The sequence below is a fragment of the Cyprinus carpio genome, chromosome B16, assembly GCF_018340385.1.
Source record: "Cyprinus carpio isolate SPL01 chromosome B16, ASM1834038v1, whole genome shotgun sequence".
In the NCBI taxonomy this organism is placed as follows: domain Eukaryota; kingdom Metazoa; phylum Chordata; class Actinopteri; order Cypriniformes; family Cyprinidae; genus Cyprinus; species Cyprinus carpio.
In genome coordinates, this window is record NC_056612.1 from 9,730,440 (window position 1) to 9,753,704 (window position 23,265).

Genomic DNA, 23,265 nt, shown 5'->3' on the forward strand with positions numbered 1-23,265 from the left:
TTTTTTTACAGGTATTTGTAGTTATTTTGTGATGCTATGTTATTTTTATAATAAGATTTTAACTGATGAAAGACTGAAAATTTTATTTTACCAGTAAAAGCCTTGCAGTGTCTTTCTGCCAGTTTTAATAAATACTTATTTGCAACATCATTGACTTGGTTTTTATTAATTTGTAAATGTATTAAAATTGAGCTCATGATAATGCATTTATATCAGTATTTTACAGTTTACTGTTAAAATTATTCTTTACAGCATTTTCATTGTTAAATTAATACAACATCATCTTGGATTTAGGGGTATTTACAGGATTTTATTGGCAACTTTAGTTACTTAAATTACAAAATATTGCTGTAAAATAAACTACAAGTTTAATTCAATCTTACTGTAAGAAAATACTACAAATTACTGTATTTCACATACAACAATTAACTGTAATTTGCTTTGCAGTAATATACTGTAATCCATTTTACAGCAATTAACATCATTTTTACATAATTTTATTGGCAACTTTTTTGCCAGTAAAATCCTGTACATTTTACAGTACATTTTTTACTGTGTGACTCTTGAAATGTTAATGAGATGATAACAAACTTTTGTTAAATTTTGTACAAGCAACACATTTGAGTACTCTAATTAATTCAACTAAAATACTGAATTTTAATCTCATATCTGAAATTATAGTTTCTGCCTCAGCAATGAAATACGTTTTATTGGCTGCCATCTAGTGGAGAAAATCAAGAGTAATCCTGTATTATTATTATTTTTAGCCTGTATTATAATGCTTGAATCTGATTGGCTGACGAACGTTCTGAGGTGTGCAGTTATTTTCTGGGAAACGCATGGCGAACGTAGTTCCAGGCAGTTCTCCTGACCGCTTTACAGTTTCTTATCACTTCGCATATAGTAAAGCTATAATAACGGTCACGCAGTTTGCACAAAAAGGTGTTGTGACGATTTTATCAGTTAGCCTATACAGTGTAGCAACTTAAAGGCTACACATGACATTTCTCACTAGCAATGTAATAACAGCGCTCTTTAGAGACGCTGCAGCAGAAGAGTGTTTAGAGACACACAGAGGTACGTTAGCCTAATTCACACAATCTCTCTCTCTCTCTCTCTCTCTCTCTCTCTCTCTCTCTCTCTCTCTCTCTCTCTCTCTCTGTGTGTGTGTGTGTGTGTGTGTATGTGTGTGTGTGTGTGTCTCTGTCGCTCTCGCTCTCTTTCTAATAACTTCATTAATAACTGCATTAGAATGCTATACGTTTTGGTACTAGCAAAAGAGGCATTGGATGAATTGCGGAAGAAATAGTCCTACTCGCAGTAACGATTTAAGTACAAAAACCGGACGAAACCCTTTAACTAAATCATCGGATCGATGTCTTGAGGTGTGGTAACCGTAGTAGCTATAAGCGAAATATTATTAACTGTCTATCTGTCTATGCACATCTTGGTATTCACATTTCTGTTTGATCTTCCTGGCCAAATTGCTCAAGTGCAAAAGACATGCAAAAGAGCATTCAGAAGATAAGGAGGTATAAGTAGGTAAGTAGTAAATGAAAAATATTAGCATAATATAAGGAGGCACTTTTTATTATGATCTGTATAAAATGTACAGATATAATCACTGCGCCTCAATTACAATACACAGTAGAGTAGGCTGTTATCAACATTTTATTCTTTGTTTTAGTTCTATACTGGATAGGAAATAACCAGTGTTGGGCAGTGACGCATTATTTAGTAACGGGTTACTGTAATTTAATTACTTTTTTAGTAACGGAGTAATTTAACGCGTTATAATTTTCAAAATAGTCACTACGGACAGAATGCAGTGTTTTCTAGAGATTGTAAAAAGGATGTAGCGCACTGTCAAGTCAAGTGCCAGTGGATTAGAGACCTGCTTCCGCGAGACCCGACGCAAGTGCGGCGCTGGACAAGATGCTGGTGCCAGCGGGTAGACACTAGTGTGTGTGTGTGTGTGTGTGTGTGTGTGTGTGTGCGGGATGCTGGAGAATAAAATGATTCTCGGGACTCCCGCAAAATAGAAATATCTAAACATAAAATATCTAAAACAAATAAATTGTTATTCATCTATTGCACAAAAGCAACATGAACTAATATAAAATGTAAACGATTAACAGGTGAAAGCATATGCAGAGAGTCAAGCTATGATAGGCTACGTGTCTGCAGCGTTGAGCAATGCAGTGCTGAAATTTGCTTGCTCACGAATCCTCTCATTATAACACGAATTGTAGGAATTGTGAAAAATTAATTATGAATATATTGTGTGTGTGTGTGTGTGTGTGTGTGTGTGTGTGTGTGTGTGTGTGTGTGTGTGTGTGTGTTATAACAGATATTAGTGAGATTGCGATGAATTGATATGTCTTTTAGAGATTATAAATGCAGCGCTCTTTGCTGGCATTCTGCCAAACCATGCACGCAGCAGTCTATGCTTGCTTTAGTTTCAAAATAACAGTGTTCTGTGAATGTTGATGCTGTAATAACAAATATTTATCAGGAGTGTGTATGCTTGGATTTCATAAATTTCATGGAGAAAAAAAGTAATGTAACTAGTAATGTAACTAATTACTAATTACTTTTGAAATAAAGTAATCAGAACAGTAACATCCTCCTCATCCTCAAATATACAATAGGCTATTATATCATGTTATATAAACTGAAAGAGATAGGCTACAGCATACTGTTTAAATTACATATAACATTGCTTGTGATCAAGCATGTTCAAGTATATATAGTGCCTATGGAAGTATTTGACAATCAACTGTACATTAATATGATTCTAAAAATGAAAAGCAGAGGATCCTCTGGTCTTGTAGATTCCCTTTTTGCCAACAAATTAGGCTAGGCATTTCTGAACAATATTTGCAGTTATTTTAAACCAATTTAGGCTATAAAGTCAGTTCAAACAGGGGCCAGTTGCATAAGCTGTTTAGACTAGTCTTAAAAAGTCAGTCATCTAATTTTTTATTCAAGACTCGTCATAACGTTTTTAATTCAGTAATGAAAAGGTAGATTGGTCTTATTTGTATTGGAAAAGTGAGACTGATTAGGCCTACCCCTTGGCAGCTGCTGATCAAACTAGTTCTTAAGACACAGACTTAACATGGTGGCTTTATGCTGGCCCCTGGTGTCTAATCAGAGTAACCACAATGAACATGTCAGAGGATACAACTGGAGAGAGGATTAGTGGAGCAAGACCGACATTTCAATTTCACTTCGAGGTCAGAAGTGATTGCATTGTACGTGCAGTTAGAAAAGTGTCAGAAACATTAATTTATAGTTAGTATATGGTTTGTAACTGATGAACTGTGAATCTTTATTACACTGTGTGTACAAATATTTTGTTATAAAGAGAACAAAAAATAAACAAAAAATAAAAAATCGCCCACTCTAATCTTTTTGTCTGTTCGTATACAAGAACCGTCTGAACGAACCATTAATTCTGAGTATTAGCCTACAGCTATTTTTCATTTTGTTGGGTAGCCTACTTGTTGTAAAAGCTACATTATTATTGAAGTGCTGTCGCACTACTGACTGAATAAGGTGACAAGATATCTGAAATGTAAACCGTGACATTAGTTCAGTGGTCAAAATATCACTGAAATCTCACTTCTTGTTATTAGTGCTCTGCTTGTGCTAACCCGGGTTAGTTTTCAGCCCTCTCTGTTAGTGAAAATAATCACTTTTATTTGATTATCTGATCAAATAAAATAGAGATAAAATAATCACTTTTATTTGGGGGGGGGGGTATGTTAATTCAGAATTTTTTTTTTTTTTTTTTTTTTTTTTGCAGTTCGGCCGTATAACACAAGAGGGCGACCTACTTCTTCTGAAGTGTTCACATCCTGAATCGAGCCAAAGACTAGAAATCGAGCTCAACAGTGGGTGGCGTGTCACTTCCTTGTTTATTAAAAAAAAAAAAAAAATTTTTTTAATATGTTGTCATAGTTTATATAAATCAGTTTGACTCTCTACACAAATTTGGGAATCAGTATACTGGCTGTATTTCATGTGCTCTGATATACAACCCTAAGATGTTTGCAACTTAGCTTGCGCTCTGAGAAATTGAACAAACAGCATTATTAGTAGGCTATCCAACACAACATTATTCTGTTCTCAGAGCAGAGCCAGAGAGAATTCAGACTACATGTCGTGAGGATTCATAGCAATAGAAAAAATGCAACACAAAGAGCATCACAATACAGAGGAAGGGGCTGAACAGCGCAATTGCGAAATTTATAGCCTAAAATAGTTTAATAAACAAGTTAATATTTAATTTCTTAATTTCTATTTTTGTCAATTGATATCCTAAGACTGTTGAACCTGTGGCAGAAACCACCAACAAACTGGTAAAAACTCCTATCTCATATCTTTCCAAACCTGTTTGACTTTTCATCTTCAACTCTCTAATATATACCACCTTTATTTTGAACCCCCTCTCTGGGCCCCCTAAATTTGGAATCGTATCACACCAATTGTCTAAAACTGGATACAATAGGCTACATGTTGCGGTAGTGATGAAAACAGTAATTTATTGTCACAACTTTTTAAACTCCACATAAAAGAAATTGCTCAAAGACAGTGGTTTTTAATCCTGGTCCTGGGGACCCCCTGCTCTGCACATTTTACATGACATAAGAAATCAAATTTGCCCTTTTTTGGAATAAAAGAAGTCTTTGTACTATTAAAATATCCTGCTAGTTTCATAGCTTAAGACATCCTCCTCATTATAAACAAAGCATTTATTTAATCAAGCTCCAAAAACAGCCTGTTTAGATCTGAGTAGGCATGTGACATCAAAAGTGCAAACACATTTGCATAAACACTACCTCCAGGGCAAGACATCAAGGAATAGTCATCATCTCACCATAGGCCCTGCCCACGGCCATTCAGTCACTTATCGGCTACATAGGGCCTAATTAAACAAGATGAGAATACAGACATTTGTGGCTCAAATGAAAACAAGCAGTGAATTTAGGGGTTTAATGCCGCTTCATTTCATGTTCATGTCAGATTCACACTTTGGCCTTCATATACTCGATATCCTCCAGAAGAGAAAACTAACAGGAGAATTTTAGAGAGGATAAATAAGCCAAGCAAAGTTTGCAGTGTTAGTGCAGAAAGAAAAGTACACTTACTGTACACTTTTATGCAGTGTTCAGTAAGTATTTATGCAGTAAACATAAATGATTACTGCAGCTCCCGAGTCATTTGTTCATTTGTCAAATGACAGAAGCTATGAATGAATCCTCCCTTCAGTATCTAACAGAATCAGGGCCTTCCTAACAGAGCATGCTGAACAACTTCTCGTCCCGGCCATTGTCATTTCTAGGCTGGACTATTGCAACACTCTTCTGGCTGGATGTCCGTCATGTGCAATCAAACCTCTACAAATGATCCCAATACGCAGGAGCACGACTGGTCTTCAATGAGCCCAAGAGAGCCCACATCACACTTCTTTTTACTTCATGTGTTTATTGCTTCTGGTAAATTGCTTGTTGTATTTCTAATTTGTAAGTCACTTTGGATAAAAGTGTCTGCTAAATGTGATGCATGACATAGTAAAATTACTTCTATTAATCTTGAAAACAGGTTTAGATAAATGTGTGCCCCCTAAAAACACAAGTGCTTTGCACTGCTCTTAAGGTGATTGTTACGGTGACTACATCAGTAAATATAAATACAAAAATAATCAATCTTGTATACACCTGTGTGTTTAGCTACATAATTATTCCAGATTAGACTGCAGCTATTAGTGGATCAGATACGAACCAGCTTTTTGATTGTTTGATTTTGTATTACTGTTATTATTTGGGGTTTAAATGACATATTAGGGCGAGAATGATCATACAGTTTTATTTCATCTAATATATTTTATTTTACATCAATATTTTCAGGTCCTGTTTTCTGACATTAAGAAACAACAAACAAACAAACAAACAAAAATGTTAATTTAAAAAAGGAAAAGGGCATTCAAAAGATAAGGTAAGCAGGAGTGGATAAAAATATACAAACAATATAAAGAGGCACTTTGGGCTTAGATTACAATAGCCACTGAGTTTTATCCAGTTAACACATTTATCCTCCAAACAAAAGATATCATGTTAAATACACAGAAAGAGATACAGCATATTGTTTGAGTTGCATATAACATAGTTTGTGATCAAGCATGTTCTAGTATATAAAGTGGCTATGAAAGTATTTGACACAATTATAAAAATCCAGCATCATCTGCACAATGATGACAGTCACTTCTGGCAAGGGAGGATTTGTTCAGACAACTGTACATTAATATGGTAATAAAAATGAAAATCCTCACGTCTTGTAGAATCCCTTTTGATTCTGCTGGGGACTGAGACAGAGATAGACAGACAAACAAACATGATTTTTAGAATGATAAATGTTCATATATTCAGTAACAGCAAAATGTATGACACTTAAATTTGTATGTAAATGTGATTACACTGCAAATGTGATATTTGCAAAATATTTTAGTTTTTTTCCACCAACTTAAATGAAGTCAGTTCAAACAGACGACCTATCAGAGTAACCAGAATAAACATGTGATAAAGCAGCTGAAATGTGTCCAAATACTGGAGAATATCTGTAGTTTATCATTTAAAACAGCTTTTTGTGATATGTTTTATTCCTGAAACAGGTGTATTTAAAAATAAAAGTACCAATGACATTCATATATTTGAGGCTTGTGTGTAAATACATCTTAGGGCAACTGTATGTGTTATTTTGAAAGCAGCATATCTAACAACCACCAAACTCACTTATTGCAGCAGCAGAATTTGGTTTTGCGTCGTCTGTACATCATCATCTGTTAAGAGGAATGAGAGAAAATCTATAAGGCATTTGATTTTCACCTTTCAAACACTTTACAAATGACATCCTAGTGTGCTGAACTGGATAAAACCGCTCTGAGTATCAAAGTGAACATTAACCTGTCTGTGTCTACGAATGCATATGATGACGATCACAAGGAGCAAGATGAAGCCCACGACTCCACCGCTGATGGCAACACAAAGCCAGATGTCCACGGGAGCTTTCACTGCGAAACATTTCATTGACAGCAGAAGTATTACACACTTTTTATTGCACATGTATCACTCTTTCCCTCTTTCTTTCACTTCTCTTACCAATCCTTAATGAAAGCACAGCAGAGGTCAGCTTCTTCCCATTTTTCCAGAGTTCACATGTCAATTTCCCACTGTCCTTCAGTTTCACTTCAGGGATGGACAGGGAAGATGGATGAGGAGGCTTCAGACTGGAAATAAAGGAGCAAGACGAGCAGCTCCATTTCACCTCGAGGTCGGAGCTATGTTGATGTCCTAGTGTGCATGTCAGATTCACACTTTGGCCATCATATACTCGAGATCCTCCAGAAGAGGAAACTAATAGAAGGAGAAATTTAGAAAGTTTAGATTAAATAAGGCAAGATATATTTGCACTGTAAGTGCAAACATTATCTGTTTCAAGCCATAGTTAATGCACAGCAATCCTTTATTCCAATGCTGGGGAATCAACTTCAAGCTACATGTAACTCATCATTTAAAGGAATACCAGTTAATAATACTCTTAGGTGAAAATGGTTATATTAATAACCTAATAAAATCTTTGTTTTATATAGGATAGAGGTATTTTATTTAATTTTTTTGTTTGTTTGTTTGTTTGTTAGTTTTTTTTACTAGTTGTTCTAGTGAGCTGGTGGGAGAGATTGATTTGTCATTAAATTTAAACAGATTACAAGTACAAAACTGTAATGCATTTAGGAGTTAAAAATATTGTCCTAGCATATAATAAAATCTTTGATTATAAAGAAAAAAACTAAAAAATCCCCCACTCGAATATGAAAATCAAATGTAGATGTCTACATTAAAATCAATGTAGATGTTGTGGGGAAAACTAATAAAACTTAACAGTACTAAAGCACATGACATTACATGTGAGAGATCCGTTCAGTGAATACCGCTTGTTTAAGAGGCCATGGAACAGCATGAGTACCAATGTAACAAACATTGATTTTTTCATTTTGTAGGGTACTTGTTGCAAACCGTAGCTCGTTATTGTGAAAACTACATTGTTATATAAGTTCTGGCATACTACTGACTGAAAGTAGCTAAGTTAGTAGTTTGTTCATTAGTTACTAGACCCTCAAGACTTGTCATTTCACTTACTCTTCAGAACCTCCACCGTGACTTTCCTGCTAAGTTTCTTGGTGTTAAATATCAGATCGCATGTGTAAACCCCCCTAACGTTCTCTGATACAGGCAGATTACGAATCGATAGATCCTGGTCTTTCAACTCCCGTTTTTCTGCCTTGACTTTATTGTCTGCGCCCTGTGGGATGCTCCAACTGACCACCGGATCCATGCTGAGCTCGAGGAGCGATTGTGTTGAATTTGGGTAGCTGAGAGGAGTGAAGCTCCAGTTACCACCCCTGAGGCCAAATTCTTTCAAGACCGACCAGGGAATGTTAGAAGACAAGGAACAAGGAATGTCAACTGTGGAGGACGAGGACGAGGTAAAAATGGTATCTGGAAAAGGGGAGAGTTCTGGAAGAAAATAAATAAAAATAAAGGAAACATTATTATTATTTTTATTATTGTTGTTGTTGTTGTTGTTTGTTGTTGTTGTGTCATAAAAATAAATAAACAATTTTCTTTCTTATTTCTTTATTTCTATTATAGAAGGGGTATCTAAATTGAATTCATTAAATAAATCTAACTGTCACTTTTTGAAAAAGAAAATTCATTTGAACTATTTAATAAAGTAGTCTAGCCTATATACATTGCAGCAATTATATTAGCATATTATATATTTATATTTAAGATGGGGTTATAATGGGAGATTAAAAAAGGTTTTATCAGCGCTCTCTCATTAATCCACTACATTCCTTCATCTGCTTATAGATCCTGACTGTAATCATTGTGTATACTCTTAAAAATAAAAGGTGCTTTACGATGCCACAGAAGAACCTTTTTATCTAAATGGTTCCATAAAAAAACCTTTAACATCTGAAGAACATTTCTGTTTCCCAAAAGGTCCTTTGTGGCGAAAGAAGGTTCTTCAGATTATAAAAAGGCAAGAAAGAGATGGTTCTTTAAAGAACCTTTGACTGAATGATTCTTTGTGGAACAAAAAATGGTTCTTCTGTGGCATCGTTGTGAAGAACCTTTTTAGCACCTTTATTATTAAGAGTGTATCTTTCTTGTGTATTGTAGACCTATATTCTTTATTGCTTTGAGAATGAGCAAACTCAAGTAAATGGATAGATACACTGGGAGAGAGAGAGAGAGAGAGAGAGAGAGAGAGAGAGAGTTTAATAACACAATAGTCTGACCTATTATAAAAACAGTTGTTTTTGCTTCTGTTTCTCTTCCATCATACTCCAACTTGCATGTCCATACACCACTATGACACTTGACAGATGCATAACTGATGGGAAATGATGGTAAGGTTTTTGTGTTATATTGTCTTGGATCACAATCTGAGTTTTCAGGTGGAATCCATGTCACTTTGGGTTTAACTGGACTAGAGTCCATTTTACATTCCAGAGACAGAGGGTCACCAGCTATCACAGCAGGCACTTTGGGTATAGTGACTGAAACAGAGAAGAAGAAAAATGTTGAAAGGTGTAATTTGACAGTGTTAGAAGAATCTTATCATGTAATGTGTAAAGTTATAGCCTACACTACAAAATACCAATAATGTCAAAGTGTGTGTGTGTAACTGGAGTAACCGATTTATTTCTGTTCATACTGCCAAATATGTTGTGCAGAATTTAGGTTAATATAATTCTAGTGGTCATATTACACCTGATTAATCCATTGCCTTCATGTGTGTAATAAGAAGATAGATGAATAGTTTAAAATTATAGATTAAGGTGGCATGCATTATTTTTATTTATTTATTTATTTTGCAGTTCCGCTGAATGACAAAGGGGGGGAATTTCCTTCTGTGTTCACATCCTGAAACGAGCTCAACAGTATGCTTAGTGTCATTTCCTCATATTTGAAAAATGTATTAGAATGAATCATTTTATTTCTCACATGTATTTTTGGGAAATTAAATGAGAGCACTTAACAGGATAGTTCGCCCTTACAAATTTCTTTATTGTTTATTCAAACTACTCTTCTTCCACTCTTTCTTCTGTGGAACACCAAATATATTTTGAAATATGTTTTTTTTTTCTTTCTTTCTTTTTTCCCATACAATGAAACTCAGTGGGGTCCAATGCTTATTTTGGACCTTCACTTTTGGACTTTCACTGTATAGACGAAAACAATTCAAAACATTCTTCAAAATATATTCTTTTGTGGTCCGCAGAAGAAAGAGACAGGAGGGTGGCAGATGACATGAGGGTGACAGATTTGTGTGTGAACTATACCTTTAAGAGATTATTTGACTAAATAATTTGTCTTTTTTCTACTACTTGTTTCTCAAACACACACTCTTTCTTACCATTGTACAGTTTGTAGGTCTTTTCTGAAGTAGTCCTTAATACATGTTGTTCACAGCGCCAAATTTCATAATCAGAATGCTGTACTGGTGAGATTTGGAGAGAGAAATCTGGCAACAGATTAGCATGTGTCTTCACGTCTTTCGCTACAAAAGACAAACATACATGTGTGGTTATATCAAACATGAAAGCCTGATTATTACTGTAGAGTGAAAATGCATGAACTCAAAAACATTCATCTCACCCCTTTGGATCCCACTCTGAGGATTCTTCATGATAGTTGGGGTGTTTTCTGACCCACGGTACCAGTTCACATAAACATTATTTTCATTTTCTTCTACCTTCACTCTCGGTAGGGTAACAGTCCCTCCTATCTGAGCATAAATTACCATGGGGTTTTCTGATGATAGAAGAACAGATTGGACAGAAAAAAAGAATGCTTACACAGACTGCATTTCACACCCTATGTCATATAACAACTATCAAGATATATGCAACTACCTTGCGCGTTAAGAAATCCAACAAACAGTGATATTAGTATCCAACACAACATGATTCTGTCCTCAGAGCAGAGCCAGAGAAGATGGAGGGTGATCTGTAAGACATAGCCACAGAGAAATGCATCAAAAAAGAACATAAAAATACAGAGGAAGGAAGGGGCTTGTGGTGGGCTCAGATTGTTTTTTTCTTTTTTTTCTTTTTTTTGAGTGATTGAGAAAAACAGTCATAGGATAGTGAGGGGGAGACAGAAGCTTTGTGGTGGGCTATGGGTTACAGACGGAAAGGAAGACGAGTGTCAGTGAAGAAACATAAAAGAACAACAGCTAGAAAGATGGCGAGAAAAAAACGCAGGGAGGTGTGTCTGTGGTGGGCTGAGATTGTACAGGGAGTAGATTCTTATCCCTCTCGTTTTCACCTCTTCACCTCCTCCTCCATAACACCCCCTCTCTTCCTCCCTCGTTCCACGAAAGGCGGATCTCTCCACGCTTACACACAGAAAAAAGCGCCGCTCTTCTAGTACTGCGTTTTTTATGCCATTCATATCATATCTTACCTTTCCCTCTTCTCTTTTTGTGCAGTGTGATTTGTTCACACAAATCTCTCTTTTTACTTCTTTTGAAGAGATTGATGCAGACACCTAATTTATTTGTTACAATGTTTTATACTGAATATACGCAATATCATTGTGACTACACTCTGTAAGCCGTTTTATTCTTCGAGAAAAAAAAAATCCTAAACTAGTAACGCCAAGGTCTTGGTTTATTTCCCAAGGAATGCAAAATTTTTTAAAATACAGTATATACTTGAATGCAACACAAGTCGCTTTGGATAAATCATCTGATAAATGCATAACTAATTATAAATGATGACTATTTTAAGATACAGATACTCCAACATAAATGAACACTTAGGAAAATATAAATAATTAGAAATAATAAAATATAGGCAAATAATCATATACAGGCAATATTGTTCCACTTCCAATTAAAAAGTTTTGTGATTTTGGTTTTAAAATGGTTGTTGTTGTATTTTTTTGTTTGTTTTGTTTTGTTTTTTTGCCTGTCCACCACTGAGAACCACCAAGAAAAAAGTGGCTCAAGATTCGTAGGATTAATAATTAGATTGATATGTAAAATAAAACAAGATATAGGTATGTTGTGCTACATGCACTTTATTGATAAATAAAGTAGCACTTTCTTGTGACAAATGTACTTTCTTATAGTAAATAGTAAATATAATTTTGCAGCATAATTTGAAGCAATAAAGTATGCAAAATATACTGCATTAGAACAGTTTGTGACTTTCTGTTCATGCCAGTTAAATTTTTATTACAAGTACTAAAAATCCAAAAACATATAATCCACAATAATGCGCAATTAGTTATAGGAAATATACATTTTAATGCAGAGTGGGGTACTAAATATTCACTTGGGCCTTGTGGTACAGGCTATTTATGCGTCTATGATTTGGCTGAATTGAAAGTGAATTTCAGTATAAAAAAGTGCCATTTTCAGACACATTCTGTTATCAATTACTAAATTAAATCAGCATCACCCAATGAGCAGTGGTTGCATCCCGGGAATGTAAGATAAAAACGCCCACTAAATGAATAAAAGTAAATGTAAAAGCATTAGTTGAGACATAAATTCATAATAGTTTCAGTCATATTTTTAATGCTCTGATTCAGAATTAAAATCTGCCTTGATTTTTTTTCTGCCATTTATTACAAAAATGTCTAATGGGAAAATTGTAACCTTGTGAGTTTTAAGTTTTAAGTCTCCAGCTGAGCACAGAAATTTGTGAGAAATGAGGGAAAAGTTTGTGAAGAATGAGAAACAGAAACAGAGGAAGGAGAAGCACACAAAAACACACAAACGATAGATGTAGAGATAAAGACAGCCAGAGACTGCACCTGAACAAGTAACCCAGAAAGACAGATGATCAGGGCTGTGGTCAGGATGGAGGTTAAACAGCAAACAGACACACAGAGATGGAGGAGAAGGGAGGGGAACATTAGTAAGACCAAGAACTTCAATTTCTAAATGCCTGACAAAACATTTAGAAAAAAGGAATGGACTTGATGCATGGATTAAGCCTGTTAATTTTCATTCATGTTCGTTTTTTTTAATGAATTTTAGAGATTATGATAAATTATTCTGATGGAATTCCAAGCTTTTTTAATGCTCAGATTAGAAATATAAACATTGATCTAATATGTGATTAATTGTTCATGTTATAATAGAGCGGAAGACAGTCCTGCTGTTCATTTTCACAGCTACTCTCAGCATCGCCTACACTAGGAGAATGTACTTCTGTTTTACATCCCGTACATTTGATGTCTAGTGTTATATATTGTGTTTTGGAAGGTTTTCATATTTCTGTTTGAAACTTTCAAATAAACCAAGTTTTTCATCAATGTATAATATATGCCATCAGATTAATTGAACTGAAAATATGTAAGTACAAATTTGACTAATTTGTCCATTAGTTTCTACTGTATTCCAGACTTTATTCGCAGTAAATAATGCAGATTAATTTAGTTTTTTTTTTATATATAACTTAAAAAGGTTTTAAAGAATCAACACTAAAAATGATTTTAATCCCTATTCTGATCTTGAGAAGACATAAAAACAGTAAATTAAATCATCCATAATAAAAAATAATTAAAGTTGGCATGTGTAAATAACAGGGTATATTTAAATGAACATTTATGTGTAAATATACTCACCTTATGAGCAAAATTCTTTATCGTTCCTCTTCAAAGTCGTGCAGCGGATGTGTTCACTTACAGGCCAAAATATTTCTATTTAACCTTCGTTGACGCCTCCCCTCCGTCTGATTGGCCTGAGAGGTAAAAGAAGACGTCCGGTTATTGACATGAGCCTGTTGAATTCAGTAGATTTGAAAAAAAAATAAAAATAAATAAATAAATAAATAAATCTTTTTTTCCACTGAATATCTTGAGCTGTCAAACAAGTTACTTTTCTAACCGTATTGTTTCTCCCTCCAAAACATTATTGTTAGACTAATAAAAAAAAATTAATAATACATTTAGAATAAAACAGAAATGTATAGTCAGATCCATGTGGGATGACAATCATGAAATTAAATTAACTGATAAAATGTAATTTTTTTCTACGTTTTCCCACAATACATTAAAAAAATTAAACATCGCTGTGTTACACTTAAAAAAAAAAAAAAAAAACGTATTTTTTTCCAAGTAGGTTTTTCTGGTCTGCGTACCGGATGTGTTTGATTATCATGTAAAGAATAACACGTTCTCTGATTTTACTTATTTTACTTTTATTTTATTTTTGAACTGCTAGTTTTTATGTAGTTTTATGTTTAGTTTGTCTGTCTGTTTGTTTTGATTTGTTTGTTTCCCAGATTATTGTATAATTGACTTTATTATCTTGTCTATATATTTTTTTGTTAAATTCAGTGTTTTATTAGTAACCAGCATTGCTACAGAGCTATTGATAAGTTCTAATAATAATCAAATCTCCTCCATTTAAAAACACTTTTTATTATAAATAAAATTCTTTATCAGTGCTGACCCTCCGAGCCCAACAGAATAAACATTTCAACAATTTCTATTCCTCTGGGGTGTTTTTTTTTTTTTTTTTTTTTGAGTTGTTCCATTGTCCTTACATTTACACATTCTTTTAATCTATTATTTGTTTAAAGAGATTCAAAGAGATCCTTTATTCTAATATCAACCTTCATCTGAATCCCCGAGTGCGTATACGGCTTGAGCAAATATGGGTGGCATGTTACAACGTATAGCGACTGCACTATGAACAGATCCTTCTTTGTAAATTTTTGTGTTAAAACTCGAATCACTGTAACCTTTACAAACTATCTCTGTGTTTTGCTAAATCAGCATAAAACACCACATCCAGACTTTAAACTGGATAACTGTACCTGCACAGATAAATTTGATTTGACAGAGAGTTAAAATAATATTCAAAAATGCCCAGTACTGTAAATTACAACAAATATTTTCTTGATCTATGTTATTTTTCTGTGCATTTAAAAAACATATGGAAAACAGAAAAGAGAAAGTATTTGTAAAAAATATTAAAGTGTAAATGCGACTCGTGAACTTGTTTAGTGTAAATTCTTTGAATCCATCTATCATTTAATGCATACTTATGTAATAAGATATTATGAGGCACATAATGATTAAATGCATTCATATATATAGATCATGCCTTTTAATGAAGCAATGTAATGGATAAACTAATGATTATTGTTTCTGATATTATTAAAATGCTGCAATTTATCACGACTCAACTTCCTCTAAAAATTTACAAATCCCATATGTTAACTTGGCTGTTTTTTATGCCTGAAAGAAGGTTTATCTGTAATGTTTCACTACTGCTATAAGATTTGCTGATTTAAACCAATCCGGTTCCATAGAGGAACACAAATGAAATAAATACTGAAATGAAAGCTTATGGAATTACATTAGTCAACAAAGTGATTTTTAGTAAAAGAGAAGCACAGATTTATTGTTTTATAAGTCTTATGATTGTTGTTACATTTGCATTACAGTGGATTTAAAAGCCCATAAGTGATTCACAAGGCTTCATACACACCTATCTAAACAAGCTGCACCCTTAAAAATGAAGATACTTCAGTCATTTGTTTGTGTTCGGCAAAGAACACCATTCTTAACGAGAACCAACACTGTAAGGTTTATCTTTGTTTTTTTGGTCATATTCATATTTTGGCCATATTCAGTTATTCAGGTGTAAGCACCAGTTCATTGATTTTGTCTGGGTTTTTTTAAGACCAGACACAAAAACAAGTTATTTGTGCATTCTCCAGTGGCATCAGTATTTAAAACTGTAACATGTTTAAGGGTGAATAAAGCATCCTGCTGTAGAAGAATAAGTACGTTAAAGTAAAGCACGAGAAAGCGTCAGGTACTGTAGAGCATATTTTAGCGCTGTAGGACAGGAGTGGTTTGCTAAGGGGAACCACATAAAGGTTGAAACAAACACGTTGCCTGCCTCACATCTGTGTCTGAGGTTTCACCCCTCTGTCATTCTCTCTTCCTGCCGTGCTCTGTTCGTCTTCTTCAAAAAATACAGTACCTTTAGCTTTACACAGTTGTTTATATCACAGTTCACATCTATCTGTCTATTTATCTAACTATGTATCTATCTCTTTTCTCTCAGAGCTGAAAGGAAAGACCCATTTTAGAGGGATCCCTCATTACTCACATAGACTGAAAAGGTGTTGAGACACCAACATAATCATTACCGAAAGAGAGAAAGAAAGAAAGAAAGCAGGAAAAGTGGGCGATTTATTTCAATATGTCCCATACAGGTTTTCGTTACGTGTTTCCCCTTCAGCAAGTCATTTCGGTGTGTACTCGACTGAAGAACTGAAGGCTGATATTGTCTTCGTCTCCCACACATTTTACCCTTGTTACTTGTGTCAAGGTATTTTGGGGCGAACAACTCTACAGCTTTCTTCTTTGTTGCCATTTTATCTACAGTCTTTGTGTGGTCAGCTAAAATTAGTGAGAATTTTATGCATGTATTGTAAGAGATTCTTGTCATGTTTATGTGACTAAGAGGGGATCCCTCTAACAGATCTGAATCCTCAGAAACTTTCAGTGATTCACACACATCTGCTTAGACTGTGGGCCGTAGGAAATGTTGAAGAAGTCTGAGGTGTGCAGAGCGCTGAAGAGGACTAAGATGGACGCCATTGCTTTTGGTTTTCTACAGTAAGAGTTTCACATGGTAGACAAACTGTTTCGGAAAAGTTAATGGAAATTACATAGAAAGACAAATTGCATCTGTCTCTCTCGCTCTTGAGTTTTCAGTTAACCTCCTCCATTTAATGAAGTCCTGTAGGTTTGAAATGCAAGCTTGGCTAAATGTCAGTGGAAAGAGATGTCGAGAGAAGGAGAGATTACTGACATTTGGTCTGATGCTTACGAAAATGTGTATTTTTAGATTAATGTACAGAAGATTAGATCATATTTTAGACTGCAAATTTCGAAATCTCACAGTAGAGATCGTGATTCTGTTCCATTGCGTAATTGTATTCACGTCATTTTATTGCATTTTCTGCTGAAGTCTGCAAATCATTGTTATTATTATTGATGTATTTTCACAGAAATGCTTTTAAAAAGGTCACACTCATTTTCAGGAATCTGCCATCTGCTGTGTCATTTCCTATATTTATGTGATCTCATTTTCATTCTCACGTGGAGTTTTTTCCTCTGAATGCAGAGTATACATTAAAAAATGTTTTGTTTTTTTTGTTTTTTTTACAATTCACATTTGGATATGATGATGGTTATTTACTACACTGAGCTGAACAAATCACTAGACATCAGTGAAACATGCATTCAAAAACATACTAAGTAGAACTTGTTGAATGCCTCACCCATAACAGTAGTCCCAGACCATCCATAAAGCCACATGCTAATTTCTTTCTAATGAACTGCATTTTCTGTTATATAATAAAACTAAGGGTCAGGTAGGAAAACCCTCTGACAAAATGTGTGGTATGTGTGTGGGACAAAGCTGAAGTGAGAGGATGAGAAATACAGAAAAATGTCTGTATGACACACTGTGAAAGAGGGAATCCTGCTCTCATTATGAAAATCACTCCATCCTTCAGAACAGCAGCACACAAACACCAAAATCAAACACAGGTGCACTCTATTTTCAGACTTGTTCAAGTCACCGTTTCACAATATGTGTCAAGTACTGCATTAATGAAAATAAAGAGTCACCCATTTATTATAAAACACATTTATAATATTTCTTAGTTTGCATTACATTTCACTCTTCCTTTTCTCACTTGGTTGACTGTTTATATCTAATTCCCTTGACTTAATGATTTCAAGGCAATTGCTGGCTTATTTTTCCTTATTTACAGTCAGAGGAGGATGTTTTTTGCCAGACAGAATTTTCAGACGATCAAGAGATCATGTTGTTGTCCTGTGACTTTATTTAAGAGTACATAAAATACTGTTAGGACTTTCATTTGATAACACAAAATAACTAAAATTTCAGCTACTGAAATAACAAAATGAGAAGGTATTAATTCTAAGATCTGTAAATCTGAATGAAAGTAATACTCTAAACATGTTACACACTTGTTCCACATCTTCTTCTTTCCTTCTCTTTTCAGTGTAAGCATCTAACGACCGGCACGTTAATGTAGGACTGCTGCTATATTAAAGATTATTGTACATGTATGGCATACTGCATATATATGTCGTTCAAACTTCTTTCATAAGCTGATATAAATGCATGTATGTACATAATTGAACCTTGTGTATATGTTTATCTGTATGTATGTATTTGGCTAATGGCTTATTGTATATAATTTTTTAAATGATAAACAACATACTGTACTTTCTGTTCCTGCGCATAAGGATAATCATAAGTGTAATGTATTATATTTAGCATAATATTATGTTATTGGTCATATAGGCAGAAAAACATGATAGCAAATGATCTCGACGGTGACCAAACAATTCCTTGCCTGAGTCTTGTGCATAATTACCCATTGTAAGGTATTTGGTATACGTAAGGTGTGTGCAAACAGCTGATATTACATTTCATGATTGCGCTCATTTAATTATTTTGATCCAGATTTTTTTTATTATCTCAGTGTATGTCTAGAAGCATTTTGTGTCTGACCTACAAGTGTTTTTATGAGCCGCTCCACAACTACCGGCCGCTGAATTAGACAGCAAACAGCTAGAGACAAAATCCACTGTTATAATCTGTTTTTTTACACTTTCATCATTAATACTGCTGTATCTACAATAACTAAAAACATTAGATGAGGAACACTTTATTTTAAGGTGATGATATTACCCTTGTTACATGTACATGCTATAGTAAATGATGCATAATTACCTCAAGCCAAAACCAAAGCTCAAGTCTAACCCTATATAGTAAGTATATCTAGTTAATTAATGTTACTCAGTACTTGCTTGTGTAATTACATTATAATAATGTCACCTTAATATAAAGTCTAACCCAAGGTGATTATTAAAAATATATGTCAATGATTTTACTGTGTGGCGTTAACTGCAACTGAGGTTAAAAAGTGATGACTTGCATGTTTATTTTTTCTTTTTTTCCAACGGTCTATCATGCCATGACAGAACGAGACGAAAATATAATAAAGCTTCATTTTAGTTGTGTCTCCTACATGTTCCTCTGAACACTACTTGTTCAAAGCACTGTTGTTGTTTTTTTGTTGTTCTATTACAATATAATACAAAGATCAATAGAATTCCTAAAAGACATGTTGTTTTATGCTTAAGGTCAGTAGACTTCTGTAAAGTTAGTCCATATCCAGACATTTGCGAGTACAATAGTATACACTGATGAATAGAATGCCTACATGACATCCTCGACATGCTTGCATGCTTTATTCACTTAAGGGATGCAATGTGTTACAGTGTTGGACTCCTGAAAAAAAACTTAAATTAATGTGGTTGCGAAGTATCTCTTCCATGTTTTGTTTGCAATTTTTCCTCAGAAAGAACAAAACTAGATCTTCAACAGAAGACAGAGATGTCTGACTGATGCACGGTTGTTGTTTTTCATCGGGCATCCGTTTGTATTTCTATTGTACCTTATTTTTCATATTGTATTTGGACACCTAAGCCAAACATATGAAAGTCATTGCATTAGATAACAAAATATAACATTAAATTGTATTGTTGGTTTTTCAATAGCACAATTTTCAAGCAAACTATTTGATGAGTTATATTAAATAATATTATAGTAGATTTACTGTACAGATGAAGAATAGAAGTATTTGGATGCTTTTAGGTTGTCAGACGAGTTAATGTGATAAGCTACACCTGTGGTTTCATCTGCTAAGACACCTGTGTAACCTTAAAGGGAAATTACTTCATGCAGCCACTCAATAACATTTTAAAGCCAGGGTATACATTTGGCAGACTTTCATCCAAACCTTGCCATTGCTAACACTGTTTTAGCAATAGGAATCAGAAAAGATAAGAGCAAAGTGCTAGCAGCATTTTGTTCTCAGATGCCAATTGCTTTTATATTTTGATGTTATATTTGTTATTATATAATGCAATGACATTAGTTTTCAAGTCTGACTTTTGTGGGCAATGTATAGACAAGGAATTGGATAAACTGCAATTAATGTGGATGGATTTTCATTAGTAAAACTAGGTAGAAGTGAGGATGTTGTCTGTTAAAATAAATTATTCATTGCTGTTATGCGCATAAGTTGTCCTCAGTTTTTGTTTCCTGTACAGACAGTATCAAACTAATGATAGAGAAATATTGGCATTCTGTACCTGCAATTTTTTTTTTTTTTTTTTATTTAGGCTATGTTTATGTTTATGTCTACTATGTTTAACATAAAAATACTTATAAATGTAAAATCGTCTTATTTTGTGAATTATGTTTTATGTAGGTTAAGAAAAATTGCTGCTTGTTTACGTTACTTAAATGTGCACATTGTTTTCTTTTATAATAGTGTCTCAGTAACCTCATATGAATTAAATTCAATGTCGCAAATACAAAAAGGCCTTTACAAAAGGTATCCAATTTGACTGATCCAATGTAACCGTGTAAACATTCAATGTATCACAAAACTGTTAAAACTTCAAAAAATATTCTGCTTATCACAGAAAACTACAAAACATTAAAATTGAACAATATATAAAGTCTTTGGATTAATCTTCATCCAGTTTTCAAGGGTCTAGCTTGTCTACAACAAATCATTTTAAATATTCAATTAACGGTCCATATTGAGGCCTTGGCCTACAGACCAGATAGACTTAAACACAATAATAAAACTTCTAATAGGATATCTGTTAATATTCTGCATTAAGAAGGCTAACAATGAGAGTAATAAGATGTAATCTACAAACACTTATTACCAAACGCAAAAACATTATAAGGATGCATTAAATTATCTGAAAAACATTCCCAAATATTTATATGTAAATAATATATACCAGTACACCTAAAAATCCCTTTTCAAATGGTTATTCATATTATTAGCAATTAAATTTTTTATCATTCAATACCATTATTACATTATTACAAACAGCACATCAGAAACGTCAGTTCGGCATCTGAAACATACGCGCAAAACTTCACGCTACAATGGAGTATTAAAAATGTCTGTTGGACCATATGATTGTACTGATCAAAACAAGCTGTTTGTAAACATCACACCAACTTACAAACACATCTCCAGCACTGTCATTTTGTTTGGAATATTTTATAGCTCACTATTTGTGTCAGACATTTAGCTGAAGACAAAACACTTTACACTATATGAGAAAACAAAGACATTCAGACTGGCTAATAACAAAAAGCAGTATGGTTTGTGTTTGTCATAGTAACAGAACAATACTTACAGTTGTGATGAGATGAGATGAGATGAGTGTGTGTTCTGTTCAGGGTCTTAGAGCTACACTGACATTTTCTTCCAAACACACTCTGTCATACACACACGACAGGAAACTGTAACGTGATTTGCGTAGCTCTACGCTCATGTGTCTGTGGTATCGTATGCCTTTGTTTTTACTCTGACAGTTAAGTACTATTTACTTCTATAGCCTATCAGTGTCACATATTATTTATTACACTAACGGCCTTCCGTCTGCATCAGATAGCCTTTGTGTTTACTCTGACAGTTAAGTACTTACTCCTATAGCCTATCAGTGTCATACATGATTTATCACACTAACGGCCTTCTGTCTGCATCAGATGGCTTTTCTTAAAGCTCCTTTCTCTTACATTAATGTCATTGCCTTTCTAAATAGTGAATATCCTTAACTCAAAAAAAGGTACAAAACAATATCCTTACAAAAAGTATTAAAGGGTTTGTTCACCAAAGATTTTTGTGTGCAAAGAAAACAAAAATAATGACTTTATTCAACAATTTCTTCTCTTCCGCATCAGTCCCGTTGATGAGAGTACCACTATGCATGTGTGTGCATTCCTTTGCTTGTAAACAAGACGCAGCGCATCTGGGTTCTATATTAGAACACCGGCGACAGCAGTATCACACACATGAGGTACAGCACCTGGCCGCATGGTGCGCCGACAATAACCTGCACCTTAACACCAGCAAGACAAAGGAGCTCATTGTGGACTTCAGGAAGAAGAAAGGAAGCACGCATGACCCCATCCACATTAACGGGATGGTTGTTGAACATGTCTCCAGCTTCAAGTTGCTGGGAACCTTCATCTCGGAGGACCTGTCCTGGACCACAAACACCTCCAGCATGGTCAAGAAGGCTCACCAGTGCCTCTTCTTCCTCAGGACACTGAAGAAGAACCAGCTGTCTTCAGCCATCCTGGTGAACTGTTACCGGTGTGTGATCAAGAGCATCCTGACCAGCTGCATCACAGTCTGGTATGGGAACTGCTCAGTTGCTGACTGCAAGGCACTGCAGAGGGTGGTGAAAACCGCCCAACGCATCACAGGGACACCACTTCCTGCTATTGAGGACCTCCATAGAAAACGCTGTCTACGTCGAGCTCGCAGCATTCTTAAGGACTCCTCTCACCCTGACCATAGACTGTTTAACCTCCTGCCCTCCGGAAGTTGCTTCAGGAGCCTCTGGACAAGGACTGGCAGACACAGGAACAGCTTTTTCCCTACAGCTGTCTCCTTATTGAATTCTGCCCTCTGACACCCCCCCCCCCCACACACACACACACACACACTCACACACACACCAAACACTCAGACTCCTCACCCCTCCTAATCACTACATCTGGTTTACAAACAAACAAACAAAAATAGTTCACTTGTTATTACTTGCACTACTGTCTGTTCATCCCAGAATACTGAATGATCCATTTGCACACTGGAATATTTTATATTTTCTATGCACTTTTTTACTGTCCATTGCACTAGTGTAAATGATGTTCATATGTTCATAGTTTCTGCTTATAGTGTACATACACTTATTACATAATCCATTTGTATAGTATGTTCATAGTACACCTATCTGTATATCATGCTGATAGTATTTAAAATCTGTAAATTATGTCCATAGTACTGCCTTATTTGTATATTTATTGTACATTTGTAACATAATGTAGACACTGTATATCCTGTACTTACTGCTTATTGCACTTCTGGTTAGATGCTTACTGCATTTCGTTGCCTTGTACCTTACATGTGCAATGACAATAAAGTTTAATCTAATCTAATCTAATGACGAGACTGATGCGGAACAGAAGAAATTGTTGATTAAATGTTGTTTTCTTGAGCACAAA

At 34.6% G+C, this 23,265-nt stretch overlaps 1 protein-coding gene across 1 annotated transcript; it reads right to left on the reverse strand.

Moving 5' to 3' along the window:
- Positions 1–5,871: 5,871 nt before the first annotated feature.
- Positions 5,872–21,503, reverse strand: cd4-1 (CD4-1 molecule). Its single transcript, XM_042740594.1, has 11 exons — positions 21,390–21,503; positions 13,716–13,831; positions 10,988–11,081; positions 10,731–10,886; positions 10,489–10,632; positions 9,368–9,628; positions 8,202–8,579; positions 7,164–7,418; positions 6,969–7,075; positions 6,798–6,844; positions 5,872–6,370 (listed from the first exon to the last, which is right to left on the reverse strand). The coding sequence occupies exons 3-11, from the start codon at positions 11,037–11,039 to the stop codon at positions 6,334–6,336; spliced, it is 1,437 nt and encodes a 478-aa protein (XP_042596528.1). The 5' UTR covers positions 11,040–11,081; positions 13,716–13,831; positions 21,390–21,503; the 3' UTR covers positions 5,872–6,333.
- Between the last annotated feature and the right edge of the window lie 1,762 nt (positions 21,504–23,265).

Coding starts and splice junctions, on each gene's coding strand:
- cd4-1 (XM_042740594.1), bottom strand. CDS start 11,039: ATGTTGTGTTGGATACTAATATCACTGTTTGTTGGATTTCTTAACGCG. Junction 9,629..10,488: donor GACCTACAAACTGTACAATG/GTAAGAAAGAGT, acceptor TCTCTGTTTCAG/TCACTATACCCAAAGTGCCT. Junction 7,076..7,163: donor TGTGCTTTCATTAAGGATTG/GTAAGAGAAGTG, acceptor AATGTTTCGCAG/TGAAAGCTCCCGTGGACATC.